At 39.9% G+C, this 20707-nt stretch overlaps 3 protein-coding genes across 8 annotated transcripts in view; 1 reads left to right on the top strand and 2 right to left on the bottom strand.

Moving 5' to 3' along the window:
• The window catches only part of erc2 (ELKS/RAB6-interacting/CAST family member 2), a 49443-nt gene extending 40386 nt beyond the window's left edge, over positions 1 to 9057 (top strand). For all 3 annotated transcript variants that reach the window (XM_082533403.1, XM_082533404.1, XM_082533405.1), the window contains 7 exons: positions 1390 to 1513; positions 1609 to 1769; positions 2815 to 2962; positions 3754 to 4380; positions 4848 to 4915; positions 5053 to 5225; positions 5343 to 9057. In XM_082533403.1, coding sequence (XP_082389529.1) covers positions 1390 to 1513; positions 1609 to 1769; positions 2815 to 2962; positions 3754 to 4380; positions 4848 to 4874 — 1087 coding nt within the window. In that variant the 3' untranslated portion in view covers positions 4875 to 4915; positions 5053 to 5225; positions 5343 to 9057. The remainder of the gene's footprint in view (positions 1 to 1389; positions 1514 to 1608; positions 1770 to 2814; positions 2963 to 3753; positions 4381 to 4847; positions 4916 to 5052; positions 5226 to 5342) is intronic.
• A 141-nt stretch (positions 9058 to 9198) lies between these two features.
• Positions 9199 to 13266, bottom strand: creld1a (cysteine-rich with EGF-like domains 1a). Of its 4 annotated transcripts, XM_082532455.1 has the most exons (7): positions 13175 to 13261; positions 13012 to 13062; positions 12047 to 12218; positions 11863 to 11946; positions 11605 to 11700; positions 10915 to 11055; positions 9199 to 10809 (listed from the first exon to the last, which is right to left on the bottom strand). In XM_082532455.1, the coding sequence occupies exons 3-7, from the start codon at positions 12216 to 12218 to the stop codon at positions 10589 to 10591; spliced, it is 714 nt and encodes a 237-aa protein (XP_082388581.1). In that variant the 5' UTR covers positions 13012 to 13062; positions 13175 to 13261; the 3' UTR covers positions 9199 to 10588. The 4 variants fall into 4 exon arrangements, with proteins under 4 accessions (XP_082388581.1, XP_082388580.1, XP_082388578.1 ...); XM_082532454.1 differs by lacking the exon at positions 13012 to 13062 and having other exon boundaries at positions 13175 to 13266; XM_082532452.1 differs by lacking the exon at positions 13012 to 13062 and having other exon boundaries at positions 12047 to 12277; positions 13175 to 13256.
• On the bottom strand, positions 12913 to 19641 carry LOC309706165 (uncharacterized protein). Its single transcript, XM_082532451.1, has 15 exons — positions 19535 to 19641; positions 18928 to 19087; positions 18411 to 18645; positions 17726 to 17829; positions 17527 to 17632; positions 17398 to 17439; positions 17155 to 17273; positions 16745 to 16801; positions 16579 to 16639; positions 16264 to 16487; positions 15212 to 15265; positions 15074 to 15128; positions 14892 to 14993; positions 14700 to 14738; positions 12913 to 14615 (listed from the first exon to the last, which is right to left on the bottom strand). Exons 2-15 carry the CDS (start codon positions 19033 to 19035, stop codon positions 14044 to 14046), a joined length of 1878 nt encoding a protein of 625 aa, XP_082388577.1. The 5' UTR covers positions 19036 to 19087; positions 19535 to 19641; the 3' UTR covers positions 12913 to 14043.
• Positions 19642 to 20707: the final 1066 nt, after the last annotated feature.

Here is a 20707-nt window from a genome sequence, read left to right on the forward strand (position 1 = left end):
GACTTCTTTACTTTTTTTACATTTTATTTGAACTTGCTATACTTCCTTGTGTTCTTGTGGAAATAGCTTCCTGCTAACACACTTTAAGACACACAAATATACACCCTTTTGTGTCTTTTTGTGGCGTTGGTTGTTTGTAGTAGCTTATTGTATAAGTGTCTGCCCTCAGCTAATGTTTGCTGTTGCCACGAGCACGCTTCCCCTTCTCATTCCAGCCACCCATCTGCTCGCCTCACCCCAAGTCACCCTCTGTGACCCAGCCACCCTTGCACCCTCATATCCCATTAACACCACCTAACAGACCCTATTTTCTAGTGCCCCCTTCTTCCTGCTTTCCATCCCAACCTGCCCCCACGTGCCCTGCCTAGCTTGCTCTACGAGATACTAAAGGAAAAGATCAGCCCTAGTGGCCTGCATGAATAGAGCTGCTGTGCTCCACGTCTACACGCGCTCAGTGTGGGGTGCTGTAGTAGGTAGGGTCTGGACTGAGCCCTCAGTCCTGAAGTGTGTCAGTTCAGTCAGGTCTTTTCTGTCTGAACAACCCTGCATCCATAACTGATTCTCCCACTAGCTCCCTTCTTGCCCACTTGATCAAACCACCGTTGGCTTCCTCTCCTTTTGCTCGACTCTCCAACCTGTCCTCTCCTCTTATTTTTGCCCGGCTAACTTTTGCCTGACTAAATGCATGTCTGCCACTTCCAGGCTTGGCAGAAGATGCACATGGGCCCTTGTTTTCAGAGAAGGTGCATCCTGCATTAGCTGTGTCAGGCTGCAGAGCAGTGACTGCCACAGGCGTGTTTGTAATTTTCCATGTTGTTGGATGAGCAATGAACACAGCGTGATCTCCTCTGGGTTCACTGTACTTTTTTCTTGTGATTGTTTCTTTATGTTCTGGTTCTAATGTGTCTGTTTTGTTTGTTTTTTACTTTCCTGTGTGTTCTCTTATTTCCTGCTTCCAATGTCTACTTCACTCGTTCCATCAACCCCTTGTCTTCTGCCTTTTCCTTTCCCCATCTGCAGTCTAGCTCCCAGGTAAGTAATGACCCTGCTCCCATTACATCCCCATTTCTTCCTAACTCCATCCTAACACTGGTGCTTAAACCTGTGATTTATCTCAGCAATGCAATTAACATGAAGCTATCGCTACATCTGTGATGCTCATGTTTTGTTGTTGTCCTGGTGATCTCATAAGCGGTACTATTTTGAAACTGAATACATTCAAAATGCACTTGACATGATCGCCCATTGCTGTACTGGCTTTGCTTGTTTTGTGTTTCACATTTTTGTTGTGGTTTTGGGTATAAAATGCACCCATTTCATAAGTCTACATATTTTTCATATAACTCTACTGACTTTTAATGGAAATGCACAAATTTTGTGGTTTTGCAGACAAGGGGGTAAAGATCAAGCTAAAAAGGGTTCAAACATCAAACTGGGGCTGCAAGGTGACAAGAAAGGCTTGGGACAGGACCCTCGTAAGGACAGCTCCATAGATGGTGGTCACCACTTGAAGGTGATGTACCCTAATAAAAAAAAAATTTACCCCTGATGATACACAGTTTAATAATTACCTAATGAGATATATGTCCTTGTTTTCCCAAACGTCAGTTGGAGGAGCTAATGAACACTCTAGAAAGGACGAGGCAAGAGCTGGATGCCACCAAGCAGCGTCTCTCCTCCACACAGCAGTCTTTACAGGAGAGGGACACTCACCTCACCAACATGAGACAAGAACGCAGGAAACAGCTGGAGGAGATCCTTGAAATGAAGTTAGTGTTTTCTGAGATTTGCTGTTAGCAAAAATCAGATTGGCGGTCTACATTTTCAACCTCCTTTTTTAAAAAATGTTCTTGTAATTAAGCCTTGGATTCATTTCTTTTCTCAAAATGTAATCCAGTTCATTTGTTTTTGTCCTTCCCCACCGTCTTTATGAGAAGACAGCCGACATAGCACTGCTAAATTGAAATTTGATTTCATTATCAGAACAAAAAGTAATCTGAAATCCACCACGATGGTCACACTGATATTCAAAACAGTAGCCAATCTACCCAAAATGTCTGTGTAGGTTCCCAGTCATCCAGGTCATTGTAATCTAAGTTTCTTGAAGAGGTTTCACTTCTCATCCAGGAAGCTTCAGTTCTAAGACCAAATGGTGGAGAGTCCCAGTTTTTTTTAAAGGGACAACTCCCACTAGGGAATACCTGGGGCTCTCCACCATTTGGTCTTAGAACTGAAGAAGCTTCTCTGAAGTGAAACCTCTTCAAGAAACTTAAAATAGTCCAATAATTTTTCTTCCCAAGCTCCTTAAATCTACCCAAAAGTCAATATGTGGTGCACATTCACCCTGAGGCCAGATAATGTCCAGAGAAATTGCAGAAAAAAACACAAAATCTCAGACTCTACATGCCTTGGTTAGCTTGTTAAATGTTGAAGTTCATGACAGTTTGGCTTGTATGGGAGAGCCAGAAGAACATGGTAGCACACATCGTAAAAGTGCATCTTAAGAAAAAACTGTCCTGGACAAATGAGATCAATGTGGCGATGTTTGCTAATAATAATTAGCACAAAGTTTGACAAAAACCAAACACAACATATCAGTACAAACACCTCATACCCTGTTAAAGCACAGTGTTGGTGGGGTGATGATTTTGGCTTGTTTTTCAGTCGCAGGGTCTGAGCACCTTGTAATCACTGAGTCGATCATGAGTACCTCTGTATATCAAAGTATTCTAGAGTCAAATGTGAGGACTTCTATCTGATAGCTAAATCTTTCTGGAGATACTACTGTAGTGTTTTATGTTGTTTTTCTTTCAGACAACAAGCTCTGCTGGCAGCAATTAGTGAGAAAGATGCTAATATTGCACTGCTGGAACTGTCTGCCTCGAATAAAAAGAAGACCCAGGAGGAGGTGCTAGCCCTCAAGAGGGAGCGGGACAAACTGATGCACCAGCTCAAACAACATGTTAGTACTGCAGCATACTTCCAAGGAAATTTCTCTCTGCCGATGCTTGTTGCCAAAATAAAAAATGTAGCTGTACAAGTCAGCTAAACAATTTTCTACAAGGTTATCACTGCATGACCACTTTGCAAGTTCAGAGTCATTTTTCTGCTTTTATTTCTTAAGTCTTTGTTAATTCCAGACTAGTACTAAAATGAAGTGATGTCATTATCATCTCAATTTGCAAATAATTTGTGGCCGTAAACATCAGAGTTGAATAAGAAGTCTGTGCCTCCAAGACTTCAGTTTTGCAGCAGTCTCAAATATTCCGTTTTTTAATTTTTTTTTATTTTAAGCTAACTCAAATTTTAAAGCGTACAGCTCTAGTATGATTTACACACGTAAAATTCTGGCAGAGGCAATCTGGCCACTTTTCTGTCTCTAGTTTTTGTCTTATGTCACCTTGGAAGCACATAAACTGATCCTTGAACAGTGGATGGTCACCTGGAATCGTACTGTAGTTTAACCACAGACGGTATATAAAGAATGGAGGAAGCCTCTAGGCCTAAAGCCATTGTAAATGTGTCTAAGAGTTATACATTCTTTCTAACTGCCAGTAGGAGGTGAGAGTTGTTGCTCATCTTAATCAGTAGTTTTAAGCCTTATTTAATACAACCTGATTTTTATGTTATGAATTAGGACAGCGACAGTTACTTTGTTACTGACAAGTTGCTGCCATGTACTGCAAGTGTGCAGTCTCCTCACTTCTGCCAACTGCAGAGCGTCATGCACTGACCTCTGCCCTCCTCCTACAGACACAAAGCAGAATGAAGCTGATAGCCGACAACTATGAAGACGAGCAATATCATCCACATGCTCCTCACCACCCCCAGTCTCAGCCCCCACATGCTCCACCTCAGCCCCAGCCCCAGTATTCCCACGCTCCCCACCCTCAACAGACTCCATATCCACACGCCCCGCACCCGCAACATCCGCAACACCAACAGCACCCACAGCACCTGCAACACCCACAGCACCCACAGGCATCCCAGCAACACCCACACCCACAGCAGCCACAGATGCAGTACCCTCACCCTCCTCACCAGCAACATCCTCAGCACCCTCAGCCACCTCCCCAGCACCAACAGCACCCACGCCCTCCACAGCCCCAGCACCCTCACCAACAGCACCCCCAGCATCCTCAGCAGCACCCACATGGGCATCTGCCTCCGCAGCACCCTCACCCTCAGCACCCACACGGACCTCCGCAACAGGGGCCACACCCCCAACATCCACACCCTCAGCACCCCCAGCACCCCCAGCACCCTCAGCATCCCCAACACCCTCACCATGCCCAACATCCACGTCACCCGTCGCCCCACCATCGCGGGGGACCAGCCCGAGGACCCCCGCATGCTGGTCATCGCCCTTCCCCAGACCAGGTAAGCTCACACATGTTATCTCTGTTATTAAATGCTATTTACAACATGTTTCAAAGGTCAGCACTGACGTCTTTTTGATATGGAAAAGTAAAAATGTCTTAAAACTCAGTTAATCTAATAACTGTGACCAACAAATGCCACAAGCTACATACTGTACTTGCATGTGACACAGATATCTGTGATAATCTCAGCCATGATGGTTAGAAGTTTGCTTTGACAGACTGTCAAATACACAGTAGCACAGTAGTTGGACAATAGATGCAATGTTAAAATTCTGTTGTAGAGAAATAGTTGTGACATTAAGCGAACAAAGAATTAACCGCTGACATCGCTCCAGTCACCAGATGTTGGTCTCAATAAATAAGACACAGTTTCAGTCCCTCCAGTTCTCAATGCTGCTTTGAATAAAAGCAACATAACAGCTTCTGCTGCTTTCTTCTCCTCATGCATAACGCTGCCAACGACAGGATGACGAGGAGGGCATTTGGGCATAATCCTTGCTGTGACAACCAAAGCTCTAATGTTGTTTTGAGGGGTGAGAAATATTTAAGACTTTCTTAATTTTACTTCTTTGCCAGCGGAGTCTGTGGTGTTTTGTAAAAATCTCAGCATGTTTGTCAGATTTATATTTTTATCTTTATATATCTTTGTATTTTTTTTTCTCACATTCAGATGATTCAGTCACTACTGGAGGAGCACAGCCATGCCATGATGTTGTAACACTACCCAACTAAATATTTATTACCTCCACTCAATCAGTACCCAGCAACGGGACCTTTTTTTCCCAGGAAGAGGAGGGGGAACTCAGGTGTGCAGGTCATGCATAGAGACTGACAGCTGAGCAGGTATTTCACCCATCTGGACACGCATAGACATGCTGTAGTGAACATTATATTAATTACACTAAAAGAAAAATCTTTCCAAACTGAAACTTCCACTGTCTCCTTCATGTTCTGTTTAAGGTGATGTGGGAGCTCTTCTTGGTGTGAACAGGACAAGACGCACTCCACTTCACACAACATTAGATATTCACAACTGAAATGGAAGGAGAGAGAACGATATGGAGAAAGAGATGTTCTGTGTGTGTCTAATTGTTGCTTGGACATGTGATTAACACGGGAGCACTGTATCAGAGGTTACACCGAGGTCAACTCACCTGTCTGTCACAAGTTCAGGCCAACGGCGCTCTCTTGATCCACCCAGCAGAGATCTCATGACCGTCTGTCAGCCCAGTATTTCTTCCTTCCTCCTTCTTCCTTTGACTGGTTCAAGATCATGGTTGTCTTGCTGACTGTTTCACCTGCCTAACTGACTACTCTGGCTCTGGTTGGCTCCTCCGCCTGACTCTTGTCATGGTTTTTCAATCCTCACTGCCCTCCTGACTCACCTGGTGACATCTGACCCCTCTGCCTGGCTGTCATGACCTTCAGCGTGTTGTAATCATCAGATTGTTTTGCTGAGCTATATTTTCCCTCCGTGGCACGCAGTGACTTCTTCCTTTCTTTTTCTTTTTTTAACCTTTTTACCTGCCATGTGTTTCTTCAGCATTTCTAAACGTGACGTGGTGTCCCTTTACTAGCATGTTCCACACAGTCCAGATTAAGTGGTTTTAGGGTTTCTTTTGTCATTTCTTGTTGGTAAAACGAAGAGCTTTGATCTGACTGATGACAGGCTTGAGCCTTGCCTGCAACATCAAGAGGTCTCTGTGGCTGTGCAAGCAGGGCCTTCCAGTTCTCTGGCTAGTTTTAGCCTTAAGGCTGTGGCTGCACTGGATTTTATCTTCATCTTACCTCATTTTAATCAAAAGTAGTCAAAAAAAGAAATAAACTATGCAGATGTAAACATAGAGTGAATGCATTCCCATCCTTACTTAAATCAAGTCAAAATGATTTAATTGTCCAATCACAGCAGCCAAGGGAGTGGTCAGAATATATTGATCAGATTATTTAGATTATTTCTGAGACTATGCACCTCCTCTGTGTTGCAGGAATTTTTACTAATGGTGCTTCTGCTGGTGCTCAAACTAAACGGTGTGAGAAGACCTGGTAAAGAGCATCTTTTAGTCCTTTTACAGTAAAGGGACTTGATCCCACAATGGGCTTCATAAACAACTGTAAAGGAGTTCTTTGTACATATGATTTGACAAATGGGGTTTGTGATCCACAAACAGAGGCTAGGTCCCTCAGCAAATACTGCTACTATAAGCATCATTCTAGACTATAAAGAGAAGGCAGTGTCCAATAGATGTTTATCCTGCAGGTCTATTGGAGCCACTGACACACCAGTGTCTGACCTAGAGTATACTCCTGCTCCCCTCTCCCTTGTACTCTTCCAGCAGTAGTTTGTGTGACCTCCCCAAACATAGTGACTTGTTTTCTCCTTCTCAACAAGGTGGCCTGTGCCTCGTAAAAACTGTACACATATGATAGATATGAATATATTATACATATAGAGAGAAATCTATAGAGTGTGTCTATATGTGGTCAGAAAATCATTTCAAACTGACAAGATACTATATAAATATATATATATAATATATATATGTTTCTTTTTTCTTCATGGTTATTTTTCTATCTGGCTGGAGGTCTGAGAAATGTCTTATTTAGAGCGTTGAGCGGTGTGATTTTCCTCTGATTTGTACTGTATATGAAAACCCCCCTCAGCAGCAAATTTAACATTCCCTGTCTGAAAATACAGGACAGCCCAAATAAAAAAAAATTAAGAGCTTTAGGACAGTTTATGGGAAACAAAGAAGTGTATCCAAATCTATCTAGAAGTTTAGAAAAGGTGACATTATTACATTCCTTTCTTAATGTGAAAAACAACTCAGTTGAAGACCACTTTGCCTGTGGTGACGACTTTGAACAGCGACTTTATTTATTTTTTTAATTTTGCAGCTCGCACAGGTAGCATTGAGATTATGTCTGCTGAACTCAGCAGTCAGAAGCTTGCACTTGTGAGAGGACTATCACAGTTATCACCCAACCGGAGGTTTGAGTGACTCTGTCTGGATGCATTTCCTTCGTGTGTTTGTCGTTGTTGTTGTCTCGTAAGCCGAAGTGATGATGTATGTGACTGTGACAGCTAACCGAGTAGAAAAAAAAAACACACGCGCACACAAATTGTTACAGTATAGTGGAAAAATGAAGTAGACTGTTACAATCCCCAGTTCCTCTCTCTAACCCTCATAGTGCCTGTGTGTCTCCCTTTTATGGCCAAGTGTTGGTTGTTGTATATAAATGTCTTTCCATTTACTCATCACTCCAAGGTGATCTGTGCATCATCTTTTATGTGTCTGCTTCCCACCGTTACGGCTCTGATCCACTGACCAAGAACCAACAGACCGTGTGAAACCTTGCTGTTTGTGTTTACAAATGTTAAGATAAATCCTGACTTGGATGTTTAAAAAAAACAAAAGGGAAGACAATGCAAACAGACAGAGGAGCAACAATCCTCTCACTACACCGAGAGGGGGATGAAGTATGAATCCTCTATTTTCAGGTCCTTATCTACTGAATACTTGAAGTAGGGAGTTCTCCTACCATGAAATAGTAACATATGATTTACATGGTAGACGACATTTCAATTGTGCCCATGCATGTCGATTTTTACATAATGTGCCAACTGAAAGCGATGATGTAAGGATAATCTCCTGTTCTCTATGCAGAGCGATTTCTCTACTGTTGCGTCAAAAAAAGGTTTCGGAGACACCAAGGCTTAGAGGCTGGGACTGGTTTCCTGAGCTTAGACGCAAGAGTAATCTGACATTGCGCGTGGCAGATTTGAGAAGGCAAGGCTTCATCGGTGCCTAGAAACAGATGTGTAGAAAGACTTGAAAAGTCACCAGTAATTTTTGTAAACAGGTTGTTTTTGTTTTACTGCAAATCACTGAAAACTTTGGATTAAACAAATCACTGTGACCAATGCCAGAAACGCTTTTGTTTAACGGAACAAATATTATGTTTACTTTTTTATTATTCATTTTTTTGTATTTAAGTTAGCTTTATTTTTTCTATTTTTTCGGTGCACTGAACATGCCAGTTTGAGACTGTACTATTTGTATAGGTAAATGTTTTGAGGTGTACAGTAAAAACCAAGGAGCAAACTAAATGTGTGTCCAGCATGCTGAATGATTATTCGTGTGAACGTGAGCTAATCTCCCATAAAGCATCATTCCTCATACATTAATTGCATCTGCATCGTGCATTGTGACGGTGTGATGTTGTGTTTGAGAGTGATGTGTGTCTCACTTACTGTGTCCCCTTAGTAGACAGCCTGTGCAGTTCTGTGAGAGTGCAGCATGTTCTTGGAGTTGCTGGTGTAAATGCATTCAGAAAAGAGGGATGTGTGCGTGCATAACTGCAATTTATTTGTTTATGAGTGCGTGTATGTTGTTGTGTGAATGCACAAGATAAAACTATTTAAAAAAAACTGAACAAAAACAACAACAACTTTATAAAGAGAAAGTCCCTAAATTAAAAAAAAAAGAAAGTGAGATTGAGTAAGTTTGGGGAAAAAAAAAAGCATGGATACTCTGTAATGTTTTGTTTTATAAAAACTATAGGAGGCTGTCCTCAGTGCCCCAGTTTGCTATTGTATGTGCTGTATCAGAATATTACTATTGAGTGTTGGCCAGCTTGTTTATATCCATCAAATAAAGGTGACTTTCTTTCTGTCTGCGTTTGTGATTTTTCAACTAAAATCACTTAAACAGTTGCTACTTTATACATAAACTTTGTCTACCTTCTTTAAGTTAAAACCTGATTTAATGCTCACTGAAGATGACTGATTCAGAATAACTGTATGTAAAGTATTTATTTGAGCATTTATACCTTGAAAAATGTGCACATGGAAAGCATTGAACATAACAGCTTTACTACAAATTTCCATACACCAACACAAATCAGGATCCTAATGAGGACACATAATCTTTCCTTTAGTTTGTGCTGACAGCAAAAAGCAAAGATGAAAACCAGCACAGAGAGACTTTGACTTCAGAAACATGAACAGGTAGAAATGGAGGCAGCAGCCTAACTGCTCATCGCTGCTTTTGCTACATGTTAAAGTTCAGGGTCTGGCTGCTGAGCTGGGGTCCACATGCCTTGGACCATCATCTGTAAACTATAAAGATGGTTATGTTGGGAAATTTTAAATAGATCACCAGTTTGTGAAATACTGAGACCAGGCTGTCTGGCAACAACAACCTTGACATAGTCAAAGTCACTTAAATCATTAGCCAACTATATATTTGCATAAACGGCAGCTGAACAGGTGTACCTAAAAAAAAAAAAAAGGGTGGTGAAAGAATCCTCTCATTGTATTTTGGCTGCTCCAAATACAGAGAAAAAAAACCCCAATCGTTGGTCATTTCTAATGCAGTACATACAAATAACAGCAGCATTTTATATGGAAAACTGGCCATGGTCATTACCTTGGACTGCTGCAGGAGCACAACATTAATGTGTTTGTTTGATATATATAATAATCTAAACACATGACTTTATTCCTAAGCCTTCTGCTAAGATACCTTCTCCCCCCTTTGTTTAGATCTTTAGTTTGGATTCTTTGGCTCTTACTTGTGTAAAGTGAGACAACATTCACCGTGGTATTTAGATGTCTGCAGCTTCATTAATGTCCTTGTGAGAAAGATACTTGAGACCCTGAAAGTCAGTTTTTCCTGGGTGCCTGTGCCAATACTTTTAAAGATTTAACAGGTTTTACTTGAATCTCCGTAATCAAACTCACTAAAACTGCAATGTGCACATAGAATTCAAGACATCTGTAATTTTATTCTACGAAATAAGACGATGTTAGATACCACCAAATGCACTTCAACTCTTTAGCTGCTTAACTGAATCAACCTTTTGTAATCTCACTGCACAAATATATTTTCTTTTCCGTACTCCATAAGGACCATGATATCACACACTGACTTATGGAAAAACAATTTAAATCCATGAGTCTGAGAAAAATCTGCAGACTTGCAGAAGATAAGGCACACTAAATGTCACCCTCCTGAATCAAAAAATTTTATAAGCAGCATAAACTTAAAGTAATAGTTTATACACTTTAACAAACAAGACATTTTTAAAAGCACATATTATATTCCACACAATACAAAATAATGCAAAACTCCATGGCCACTCTAAGCAGCAGCGCATTGGTTTGTCCATTTCCTGTAAAGTTCTCTTTGCAAAAGTCTGCAACTCTAATGTCCCTTTACAAAGCTGTTTAACAATCGGTCGCCTCGATCAGAAAGCCAGTAACCCGCCATGGCTGCCAATGCTCCCATAAACACAGATGTGTAGACCAAATCTCCCTTTGCTGCAAGTGTTGCCAGAGCACAAAGGACCACCCCAAAAAACATCTGCTTCAGTATCTCCACCTCATCATCCTGGATATCCTCAAATAGACCTTTCTCCTCAAAATCTGCAGAAGGGTGGGAGAAAAGAAGAATTCAGTTTGGTTTCCTTTGAGCAAATTTTCTGTTCATGTATTTGTAAGTGTCCATGGTTAACATTAGGTGGCACTCACGAGGCAACTGCTTTTTCACGCAAACACTGTCCATGCGGATGAATCCTTCAGCGCAGTCACAACGGAAAGATCCTTCTGTGTTGGTACAAATCTCATCGAGACCATGGCAGGCAAGCACACGGTCACTGCATTCATCTATATCTGAGCAAAACAATAGCAACAGAATGGTCAGACTTTTTAAGCAGCTAGAACTTTGGAGCTCTACTTTTCCACCATGTACCTGCATCATTATTTTTCACCTACTTTTTGCTCTGTCTGTCATATAGAGTGAAACTAGTACATATAGCTAGTGATGCTTTACTGAGTCATTGGTTTGCTTTTGGTTCACATTTAATCATCTACTAGTATCTCCTCCTTCATAGCCTGGTTGCACTCAATGGTGTTTTTGCCTCAAGTTTTGTTGTTTTGACCTCTAATGGGAACAATTTTCTTGCATATTTTTTCAGTGTACTCTTTTCACTGGAGGCTGACATACAAGCTCTTTCTTCAAACACACCTGAGCTTGTCTCATTTTTGTGCATTTTGTGCTATTTTTAAGGCAACAATATTGCAAAAACACTTTTATATTGTGAGAAAGAATCATACCAGGTATTTTATTACAACACAATATGGCACAGGCCAGTTTTACAGTGTTCCAGCATTTTTGGAACTCATGCATATATCATGCACAAACTATTCTCTTGTATTTACCCAAACACTTGGATCCTGTCAGTCTGTACCCAGAAGCACATTTCCTGCAGCGTGCTGGTCCGCTACCCAAGCAGCCCACACAGGCCACGTCGCAGCCTGAGAAAAGAGGGGTCATTTCCTTTTTTTTAATCCACTGCCTGCATTGCATTCTTAAGCTGCTGCAAATAATAAGCAAACAAGTGAGCAATAGGTCCAATTCTTAATTTTCTGCATGAGTATCCAACATAGTTTCTTTAACACCAACTCTAAGGCACTGACCTCTGCACTCAAAGGATCCTTCTGTATTAAAGCAGTAACTGTTTGGAGGACAGTTACCCAGCTGTGTGCCACACTCATCGATGTCTAAAACATAACATTTAAAAATGTAAAAACACCTTTTAAAAAAAATTAAATATATAAGTGATAATGTCTTGACTCCAGAAAGAAGCTCTGTATACAGTACCTACACAGATCTTATTATGGAGTGTCCATCCATCTCTGCATTCCTCACACTGGTCATTTTCTGGCCCTGAACACAAACTGCAGCTATCTGGACAACTGCTCACCTGAACAGCCAGCAGACTCCATAGACAAACACCCTGAAGCAGGTTTCTGTGGAGACTCTTCATGCCCATCTGGCCAGAAGATGAAACTATGAATTTGCTCCAAAATACCATGTCTTTACGAAATGGTGCTTGTGTTAGTAGAGATAAAGTGAGATTTATCTGTTTACTTCATGACAATATCAGTTATTTTCCACAATTATATTTAATGGTCTCCAACACTGCTTCACAATATTTCACACATAACACAAACGTTTTTGTTTTGTTTTGACACAGGTTTTATATATTAAAGTTTTACATATAAACAAAGGTTGCTTAAAAATACACAAAAATACTATTACAGTTCTGAAAGCTATATCAATTAACTGCTATTATCAACAGTTACTGGAACATCACAGATATATCATATCAAAGGTATTTGTTGTCTTATATGTTCTGACTGTTTTTTATTTATTGATTGATTTTTTTTATTGAACTAAATGCTGAAAAAAAGAGGCTTGTGGTAATTTAGAAATGATGTCATCACCTAGTTTGCCCAGTAGAGTGGTTACATTGTTTACATTGTACTCAATATTATCTGCAGCTGTAGCAAATTATGCACCACACTTGAGCAGAAATTATTAAGTTGCTATAAAGCTAATAAATTTTGTTTTACTTCCCGAAAAGTCTAAAAATGGAAACCTCCAGTATTGGCTGGGGTAACAGAATACATTGCTTAACACACCCTAATTAGGATTTTCCATATAAAGGATATTAACTTCTAAAATATTCTTAGTTAATTTATTTGTTCCACCACTGTTTGGTTCAATATAAAAACGAACATTAACATAAACAAACAAACAAAACCAAAAGAAACCGGACGTACTCGGTTACCGTGCTTCTAAATATAAAGTAGCCTTGATGCCAGTCTCTGGTTCTTCATGTTTCACGTTGAAAAAAACAAACATATCAGCCGACAGAAAATCTGACACTAAAACAAGCAACACGACCAGCAACAAACTGACTCTGAAATGAAGAGTATTCGTTACCTTCGCGCTGCTATAGGGTGAAACGGGCAGAAAACTTTAAAAGAAGTGAATCCAAGACAGACCCGCTTGACACATGACCCGGCTGTTGGCTACATTGTGTTCGGTTGCAGAGATAACTCACACCTCCCGCGCGGGCGGAGCACATATCCGTCCCAAGACACCGCTCTTACGGAATGTGGTAATACTTATAACAAGTACTTCAGTAAGTCCTTACACTGGCCCAATAAGAGCCGCTGTCCTTCCAAAGACCAATCATAACTCGATGTGTTTTAGCTTTTAAACCAAACAAAAAAACAAAAACAGAGGCAAATATAGTTATAGACAGGTGTGGACAGGCTTCCGTGCACGGTTATTTTTAGTCTGTAGGAGTTACAGTTTTGCAGCTTTGACAATAAGACTATAATCGTTCTTGCTTTCAAAAAATCCCCTAAAAGACCAAAATGAATAGATCATCCAGATTTTTTTGCCGTTGTCTTTGTGTACAGAGATGATCATCTCAAGACATGTCAGGACTTAGTTTATACTGTCAGTTTGTATACACTGTCCTGGTACAGCAGCTGCTTCTGCTTAAGCAGATTTAAAAAATAAAATAAAATAAGGCTTGAAGGTATGTGGAGATTTAGAACAACAGATTATTGGTTATGGTCTCTGTATGGAATTTGTTGACTGTATTTGTATCACTTATCACTGAGTCGGGAGTCTTATTCTTCATTAACATATCATCTTCATGGCAGCCAACTCTGATGAACATATTCTTCATGTACACAAAAAAGCAATACAGCTTATTAAAGTACATTTGGGTGATTTAAAAGATTTACACGATGATGCCCTCTTGCTGGTCTTGGTCCCTTTTTAGCCATTGCAGTACCTCACCTTCCTCCATATGATCCTCTCTCTGTCTTTGTCACAGTTAGCTCAGCTAGGAGAGACTGATTCTGAGAGGGAAGACTAAACAGTGGCAGCCCCTGAAGAAGCTCTGGTAAACACCTGTCTCTGGTGTGAGTCTCTCTTGGGTGGGAATCAAATTTCACCAGAACGAAACGTTTACCAGCTCTATCAAGGAGCTTGTCAGCTTGAATTAGGGACAGGGAGGCTGTGAACAAATCAGAATACGGTGACCACAGCTTTGGTAGATCATTTTCTTTGTTCCCCATGCTTTCGTTGATAATATCTTTGTTCCAGTGCATCCATTCTTCGGTTCTCTCCAAGGCTCTACGTGTCAGAACCAGCAGAACTCGGCCACCCAGGCTGTTAAGCTCCAGCAGCTGTGAATGCAGCCATGGCAGAGGCCCCCAATTACACTGCTCCCTCCTGCTCCACTGGTCGACAGACACACTGAAGCCCTTGTCGCTGAGGTTGGACCCGATCTGACACACCAACTTAGAAGTGGCATCATCCACGTCTGGGGGGCTCAGCAGGACAACATGACGCATCTTACAAACTTTAGAGAAAAGTAAGTTAGAATTGTATTGTTGTGGGTGTATGTGTTTGTGTGTTTTAGTGAAAGTAGAGAAAAAAAACTCACTTTTTACTATCCCACCGTGTTGCCAGCTCCACACCCATCCTATAAAAGTAAGAACAGGTAAATTTAAATCACTGGATTTATCACTACATGGATATTTATCTCTTCACAAATAACTGATTCGCTGCACCGTGAATACGCGATGTTATTGTTAGACTACTAACGCGAAAAAGAAAAGGAAATTTTCAAACTTACCCTTGATAGATTTATGAAAGGACCATAACAACAGCACAGTAATGAAAGCCAGCAGCATAACAGCAGTGGCTAGGAGACTCCAGCGCCACCTGCCAGCTGCAACTAGGAAAAAATAAAATCCCTTTTCAGAAAATAGAAGAATGCTATTCTTTTACAATTTTTAAAATGTGACATGTACCTACCATTGTCATCAAAACAAAATGGACCTAGGTCATGTTCCATTCCCTTTACTCTCATCTGCACAAACAAATAAAAACAAAGAAGTTACCTCTGTTCAGGAATCAGGTATGACTAAGTCTATACATTTTGGAATACTTTACCATCAAACACGGCAAGGACCGGAGGGGTACATTTTCAAACACAAATGTGTTCACCTGATGAAACAATTGCAAATCCTATTAGTTTATAAAATAGGGTGTTCAGCTAGACACTGTTTTATTTTATTTTTGTCTAATACAGATACATTGATACTAATATTGGTACTTCACTCGTTGCAAATGTCCTTTATTTTCAATTAAGAGCTGGAACAAACTGATATAGTGCATGCAATCCCGATCAAAAGTTTAAGACCACTTGCAAAAATGGCAAAAATTTTTTTGCATGATTGGATCTTAACAAGGTTCCAAGTAGCGCTTCAATATGCAACAAGAAGAAATGGGAGTGAGACAAAACATTTTTGAGCATGTAGTTTTTTGAAAACAACGCTGAAACTGAAACAGGCTGTTTTACAGCTGATCAAAAGGCCAAATCTGTCAAAAAAAATTGATTCATTGTCAAATTCTGTCAGGTAATCACACTGTCACGATGTTCTGAAGGCAAAAGCAAAAAAATGTTCCCTTTTTGAGTGTCGTCAGGTTGCTGAACTGCATAAGCAGGGTCGCAAAAAGAGTCTCTTGAAATCCATATACCTGACCGTTTGGACCAAACACGGGACATTGAAAGGTGGAAGAAAGTTTTATTCTCTGATGAGAAAAAATGTAACCTTGATTCCAACATTAGTGGCATGACAAGCAGATCCCACCTGAGATGTTTTCTACACGCCACAGTGGAAGGGGCGCCATAATTGTCTGAGTTGTTTCAGCACTGTTTTCAATAAATTGCGTGCTCCAAAAAATGTTTTGTCTTTCTTCTTGTTGGATGTTGAAGCTCTACATGGAACCTTGTTAAGATCCAACCATGTAAAATATGATTTTTTTTTTTTTTACCATTTTCAGGTGGTCTTGAAAACAGATAGATAGATAGATAGATAGATAGATAGATAGATAGATAGATAGATAGATAGATAGATAGATAGATAGATAGATAGATAGATAGATAGTGAAGAGTCTGAAAAAGAGGAGTGCACGCCTCACTAGGCTGTATCACTTCTTACCCAGAGTCCCTTGATGTTTTGTTTCCATGCAGTGCCATTTTCCAGCTGTTGGCTGAAGGCACTCCTGCTTCGACTGTGTTTCTTAAGCAGCCACACTTTACCATCCAGCCTGCAAGGTGCAGACACGTTCCAGGATAACATTTCTCCAAAGCTGGTCATTTGTACATGGGGCTTTGACACGGTGATATTTTCCCATATGTTCTTTTGTGATTCATTTAGAGAATCTAGGGGAGACACATAGTGAGTTATGATGTCTACATTTCAAGGAGGTAATCATCCCAATTAAATAAATACACATTGCTCAAATTTTCTCACCAGATTTATTGAAGGGGCATTGTAGTGACCGTGTAGACCTTTGTCCATCCTCGTACCACAGCTATAGGACATGTGAATATGTGAATATGATAGTCATATAAGTCTGCATGGGACACAAGACTGCTGATATTAGCCAGGAGAAATCATGTAAAAGAGCTGATGATACCTGGAGACACATGCAGCGGGTTACGGAGTACAGTGGTATGGTCATCCTGTTCCAACTCTGCAGAGTAACATTTAAAATGGCTTCAGCGAAGAGTAGTACAACTTTAGTACAATTTGCCTAATTGCCCAGCTACTTTTGTGGGCAGAGGAAGACAATATTCACTACATTTATCAGGTTATGTTTATCAGGTAGTTACTTTGCAGTGTTAATGATTACTTATTATTATTTGCAGTGCATTTAATAAAGCAGTGAAAGCATTTCCTCCTCAAATTCTCGAATTATTCCTTAAACTAAATACCTTCTTCACACACACTAAAAGTAATAAAATTAGCTTCACCTACACCAGCCATGTACAGAATATAAATGACAAACTATAAATGTCATGAAATTAAGGCACTGATATCACTAACCTGACACCTTCCTTTCTGCTCGTACTGGATGCACATCGAGGGGGGGATCTTATTCCCGTCTTCAAGCTGCAGCTCCACTTGATTCATCTTTGAGTTTACTGCAAATGTGAATTTGGGCACTGAAAAGAGGAAATCAGTGTCAGTTATTAGGTATGTTTTCTCTCTCTCTCTCTCTCTCTCTCTCTCTCTCTTTGTTGTTTTTTGCTTTAATGCACAGGGACATTGTTTGATTGTGTGTTTTACCTTGACACTCTGGTAAAGTTTTCTGCAGTTCCTGGGAGCACACTGAGAACAAACAGGTATATATGTCACTGTTGCCAGATGTGTAATAAGCTGTAGCTTTATAGTTCAAACGTAATTAAAAATACACACCTTCATTAAAAGAAGGAGCAGCAACCCTTTCAGTTATAGTTGAGCTACGGACAATCAGGGAGATTTCAAAGGGAAAGCCATCTGACTGAGTAATCACCACTGAGATCTGTAGAAGTCACATACAGATCAGCGTTAATGAGACAAGTATGCTGGGAGTGAGGCAGTAATGGCAGTGCAAAGTACATGGGGTTTACAATACCTTTAGCTGGTTTTGTTGAGTAAGAGCTTCATTATTCACTGTAAACACCACCTTCTTGCACTTTGGCATGGACGCTTCTGTGCAATAACATACTGTCAATGACCCTGTGGTAACACAGAAACAAACGAAGGTGTGGATAAGAAAGAATTGAAACTTCATTTCCACAATAAGCCAGTAGTCTTATCTGTCAAGACGCTTGACTTATATTGTATTACTAACCATTAGTAACTGAAGCTAGTGGTTTTCACTTGTGCCACTGTTATCTATGACAGCGTTGCAACAAACCTCTGCTTCTTCAGATTGACTTATGAAAAAGCAAATCAGATGTAACTGATTTTTATTGTGAGCTAAATTGTTGTTTTGTTAGCCAAACACGTGTTCATTTCACACGAACCATTTCACAAATAAACTCCATGTTTGCTCATTCATTGTTCCAGTGATGATTCCCAACATGCCAGGACATGTTCTTCTACATCTCACTTGGATGGCTTCCAAAACACATCTGCTTGTATATCGCAGCAAGTAACTCTGACTTTCAAGTAAATAAGAGTCATTGCTCACTGTAGTGGCTTTCCTTCAACCAAGACAAAAGTTTAAAAATTGCATCACATAAAAAGGCACGTTACAGTTTCCTTTTGTTTTAATACAAGGCTGATGTTTGAACTTATAAGTGGAGTTCAAATACCTTGTGAAGTGATCTTGTCTTCTCTGTATTCTTCCATTTCTGAGCCAGAGGAGCCTTGATCCTCCGTGTCTTCATCTGGATCGATGTTAAACTCTATGTCTATCACCAAACATAATGCACATGCTGTCTTGTTCGTACAGCAGAGCTTAAAATCTGGTTTTAGTGTCTGAACATCCACAGTGTTTTTGCTGGGATTAACAGGCATCTCATCTTTCATCTTGCATTTAGAGAGACCCTTTAAGGAGAAAAAAAATTGGAGGAAAAACATTTGACTTGTTACTGAATGAGCCTGGGTGGCAATATTTGCAGTTCTGATGACTATGTTATAAAACATAAAACAGTCTGATCATATAACCTTTTGTCTGCTTTTAATTAAATGTTTAAGAACAGATAACTTGATTGGTGAAACAGGAAATGAAAATGTTCAGGGACATTATGATAAACTATCAATGAAAACTGTGTTTTATGTACAGGGCATGCCATTGTCGGTGTATTTAAGCACTGTAAATTATAGTACCTGTGAGCAAATGACTTTGTGGCTGTCATGTTCAAAAATCTCCAAGCCATGAAGTGGCATGTGTAGACTCAGTAAAATACACCAGAAGGACCATCCAAGAGCCAACATTCTTCTTTAGGTATCTGCAGCAGTCCTACAGCATTCTTCTACGCATATTTCTCTGAGGGCAACATTCAAACCTTGTTAAGCGAGTAATTTGGCTGCTTCCTGATCATCAGCTGGGTTAGAGATTGGAAGTTATACACATAGAAACTCTATTTGTACAAGGAAGGGAGTGAGGCACTGAGATAAACTATAAACCCACATATATGAATATGTGTTTCACATTTATTTATGGTCTAGTCAAAAAGAGATAAAAAAAATAAGTTATTTTGTTTAACAGAATAACTTAATCAATACAATTTAGATCTAGCAACTTGACTGGCATTGGCAATCTTTGTGTTGTTAACAAATCCATTACAGTGTTCGCTGTTAACTCAATAGTCCTTGCTTAAAACGCATTCAAACATGAAAAATAAGAACACTGTAGTCTGACATTAGATAAGACAGGAGTATAATGACATAAAACTACAGCAAAATTAGTAATCTAATAGAGAAATAGTCTTACTTTCTTTAAAATCTCGTGTTGTAATCCACTCCAAAGTGTGCATTTCCAGTGGGTGTTCAGCTCCACACCTTACCAAAGTATCCCACAAGTGCTTGAGTCATGTGAAAATTGCACCACACCGCACGTCATTGTACTGAATCAAGACAAGTCCCTCCCTCTCTCTCCCTGCCTCTCTTTCTTTCTGTTCCTGTCTGCAACTGAGACTCAGCAATGCGCATAATCCTAAAACTTCCTGCTCCGAATTCTTGATTACAGTGTAACCAACACAAACGACAAAGTTCAAAGTCCACAAGGAGGTTTTTTTCTGGGGTTTTTTGTTGTTGTTTTTTTTTTAATCAGAACAAGGTTCAACCTTTATAAGACTAAAGTATTCTTAAACAGTACACAGAGTGTTACTTTAACAGTTAACAGTTCCTATTTGGGTTTTTTGTTCTGTTTTTTTGGACAGCACTTGATAATGTGTTCTCTGTGCCTTTGTCAAAAATTCCTTGTGTTGCTGTTTTTGGTATACTGTGCCTAGATAAACAAGTTTAACACCTACTTGCATGTCTTTCATCCACTCTAATGCAGCCCGTTGAGTGAGAATTATTCAAGGAGGAACACAATGGCACACACCTTGCACAGCAGCTCAACTGGTTTGACCACATAATGCTTAACTAAACTCAAAACCGTGTCTGTCTCTTGAGAAGAAAAAAAAGAAGAAAAAAAAGAAAAGAAAACGTATATCAGTGTTTGCTTTGTCACTGTGAGACAATGGCACTGAAGTTTTCAAGCCTTTCTGCATTTACCATTTCATTTTTTGTCCGATTTGTTTTTCAATGCACTGCAATAATCAGAAATTTCCAGTTTAAGATAACATCTTCTCTTTGTTTAAGAACCAGTTAATAAAGAGTGAGTGAACAGTGAGGCATATCACCACCCGTGTAACCGAACTCTGCTTGTCCCTGTCCATGCAAGTTTGAACACTTTAAAACTTGTGCTGTGTTTATGTTTTTCAGTTTCTGCTATTACCATTAAAAAAAGCAGATAGCCTTGCTAATCTCATTTCTTTTCACTTAAACATGGAGTTAGCTTTCATTCATAATGCTTCAAAATTATTGCATTTAAACAGGTTGCCAATGTGAAGTATTTGTTACTTTAGCGCAGTGTAAGAAGTGTTCACATTACTTTCAC

This window comes from Aulonocara stuartgranti, assembly GCF_965226115.1.
Source record: "Aulonocara stuartgranti genome assembly, chromosome: 5".
Taxonomy (NCBI): Eukaryota; Metazoa; Chordata; class Actinopteri; order Cichliformes; family Cichlidae; genus Aulonocara; species Aulonocara stuartgranti.

What these genes read in the sequence shown, in the direction of transcription:
- LOC309706165 (XM_082532451.1), bottom strand. Translation starts at nt 19,035, where the DNA reads ATGTTGGCTCTTGGATGGTCCTTCTGGTGTATTTTACTGAGTCTACAC. An exon ending in ACAAAGTCATTTGCTCACAG is followed by an intron (nt 18,646 to 18,927) that starts GTACTATAATTT and finishes TTCTCCTTAAAG; the next exon opens with GGTCTCTCTAAATGCAAGAT. An exon ending in CTTTCATAAATCTATCAAGG is followed by an intron (nt 14,739 to 14,891) that starts GTAAGTTTGAAA and finishes TTACTTTTATAG; the next exon opens with GATGGGTGTGGAGCTGGCAA.
- creld1a (XM_082532452.1), bottom strand. Translation starts at nt 12,260, where the DNA reads ATGGTATTTTGGAGCAAATTCATAGTTTCATCTTCTGGCCAGATGGGC. An exon ending in AGGATCCTTTGAGTGCAGAG is followed by an intron (nt 11,701 to 11,862) that starts GTCAGTGCCTTA and finishes CTCTTTTCTCAG; the next exon opens with GCTGCGACGTGGCCTGTGTG. An exon ending in GACAGGATCCAAGTGTTTGG is followed by an intron (nt 11,056 to 11,604) that starts GTAAATACAAGA and finishes TGTTTTGCTCAG; the next exon opens with ATATAGATGAATGCAGTGAC.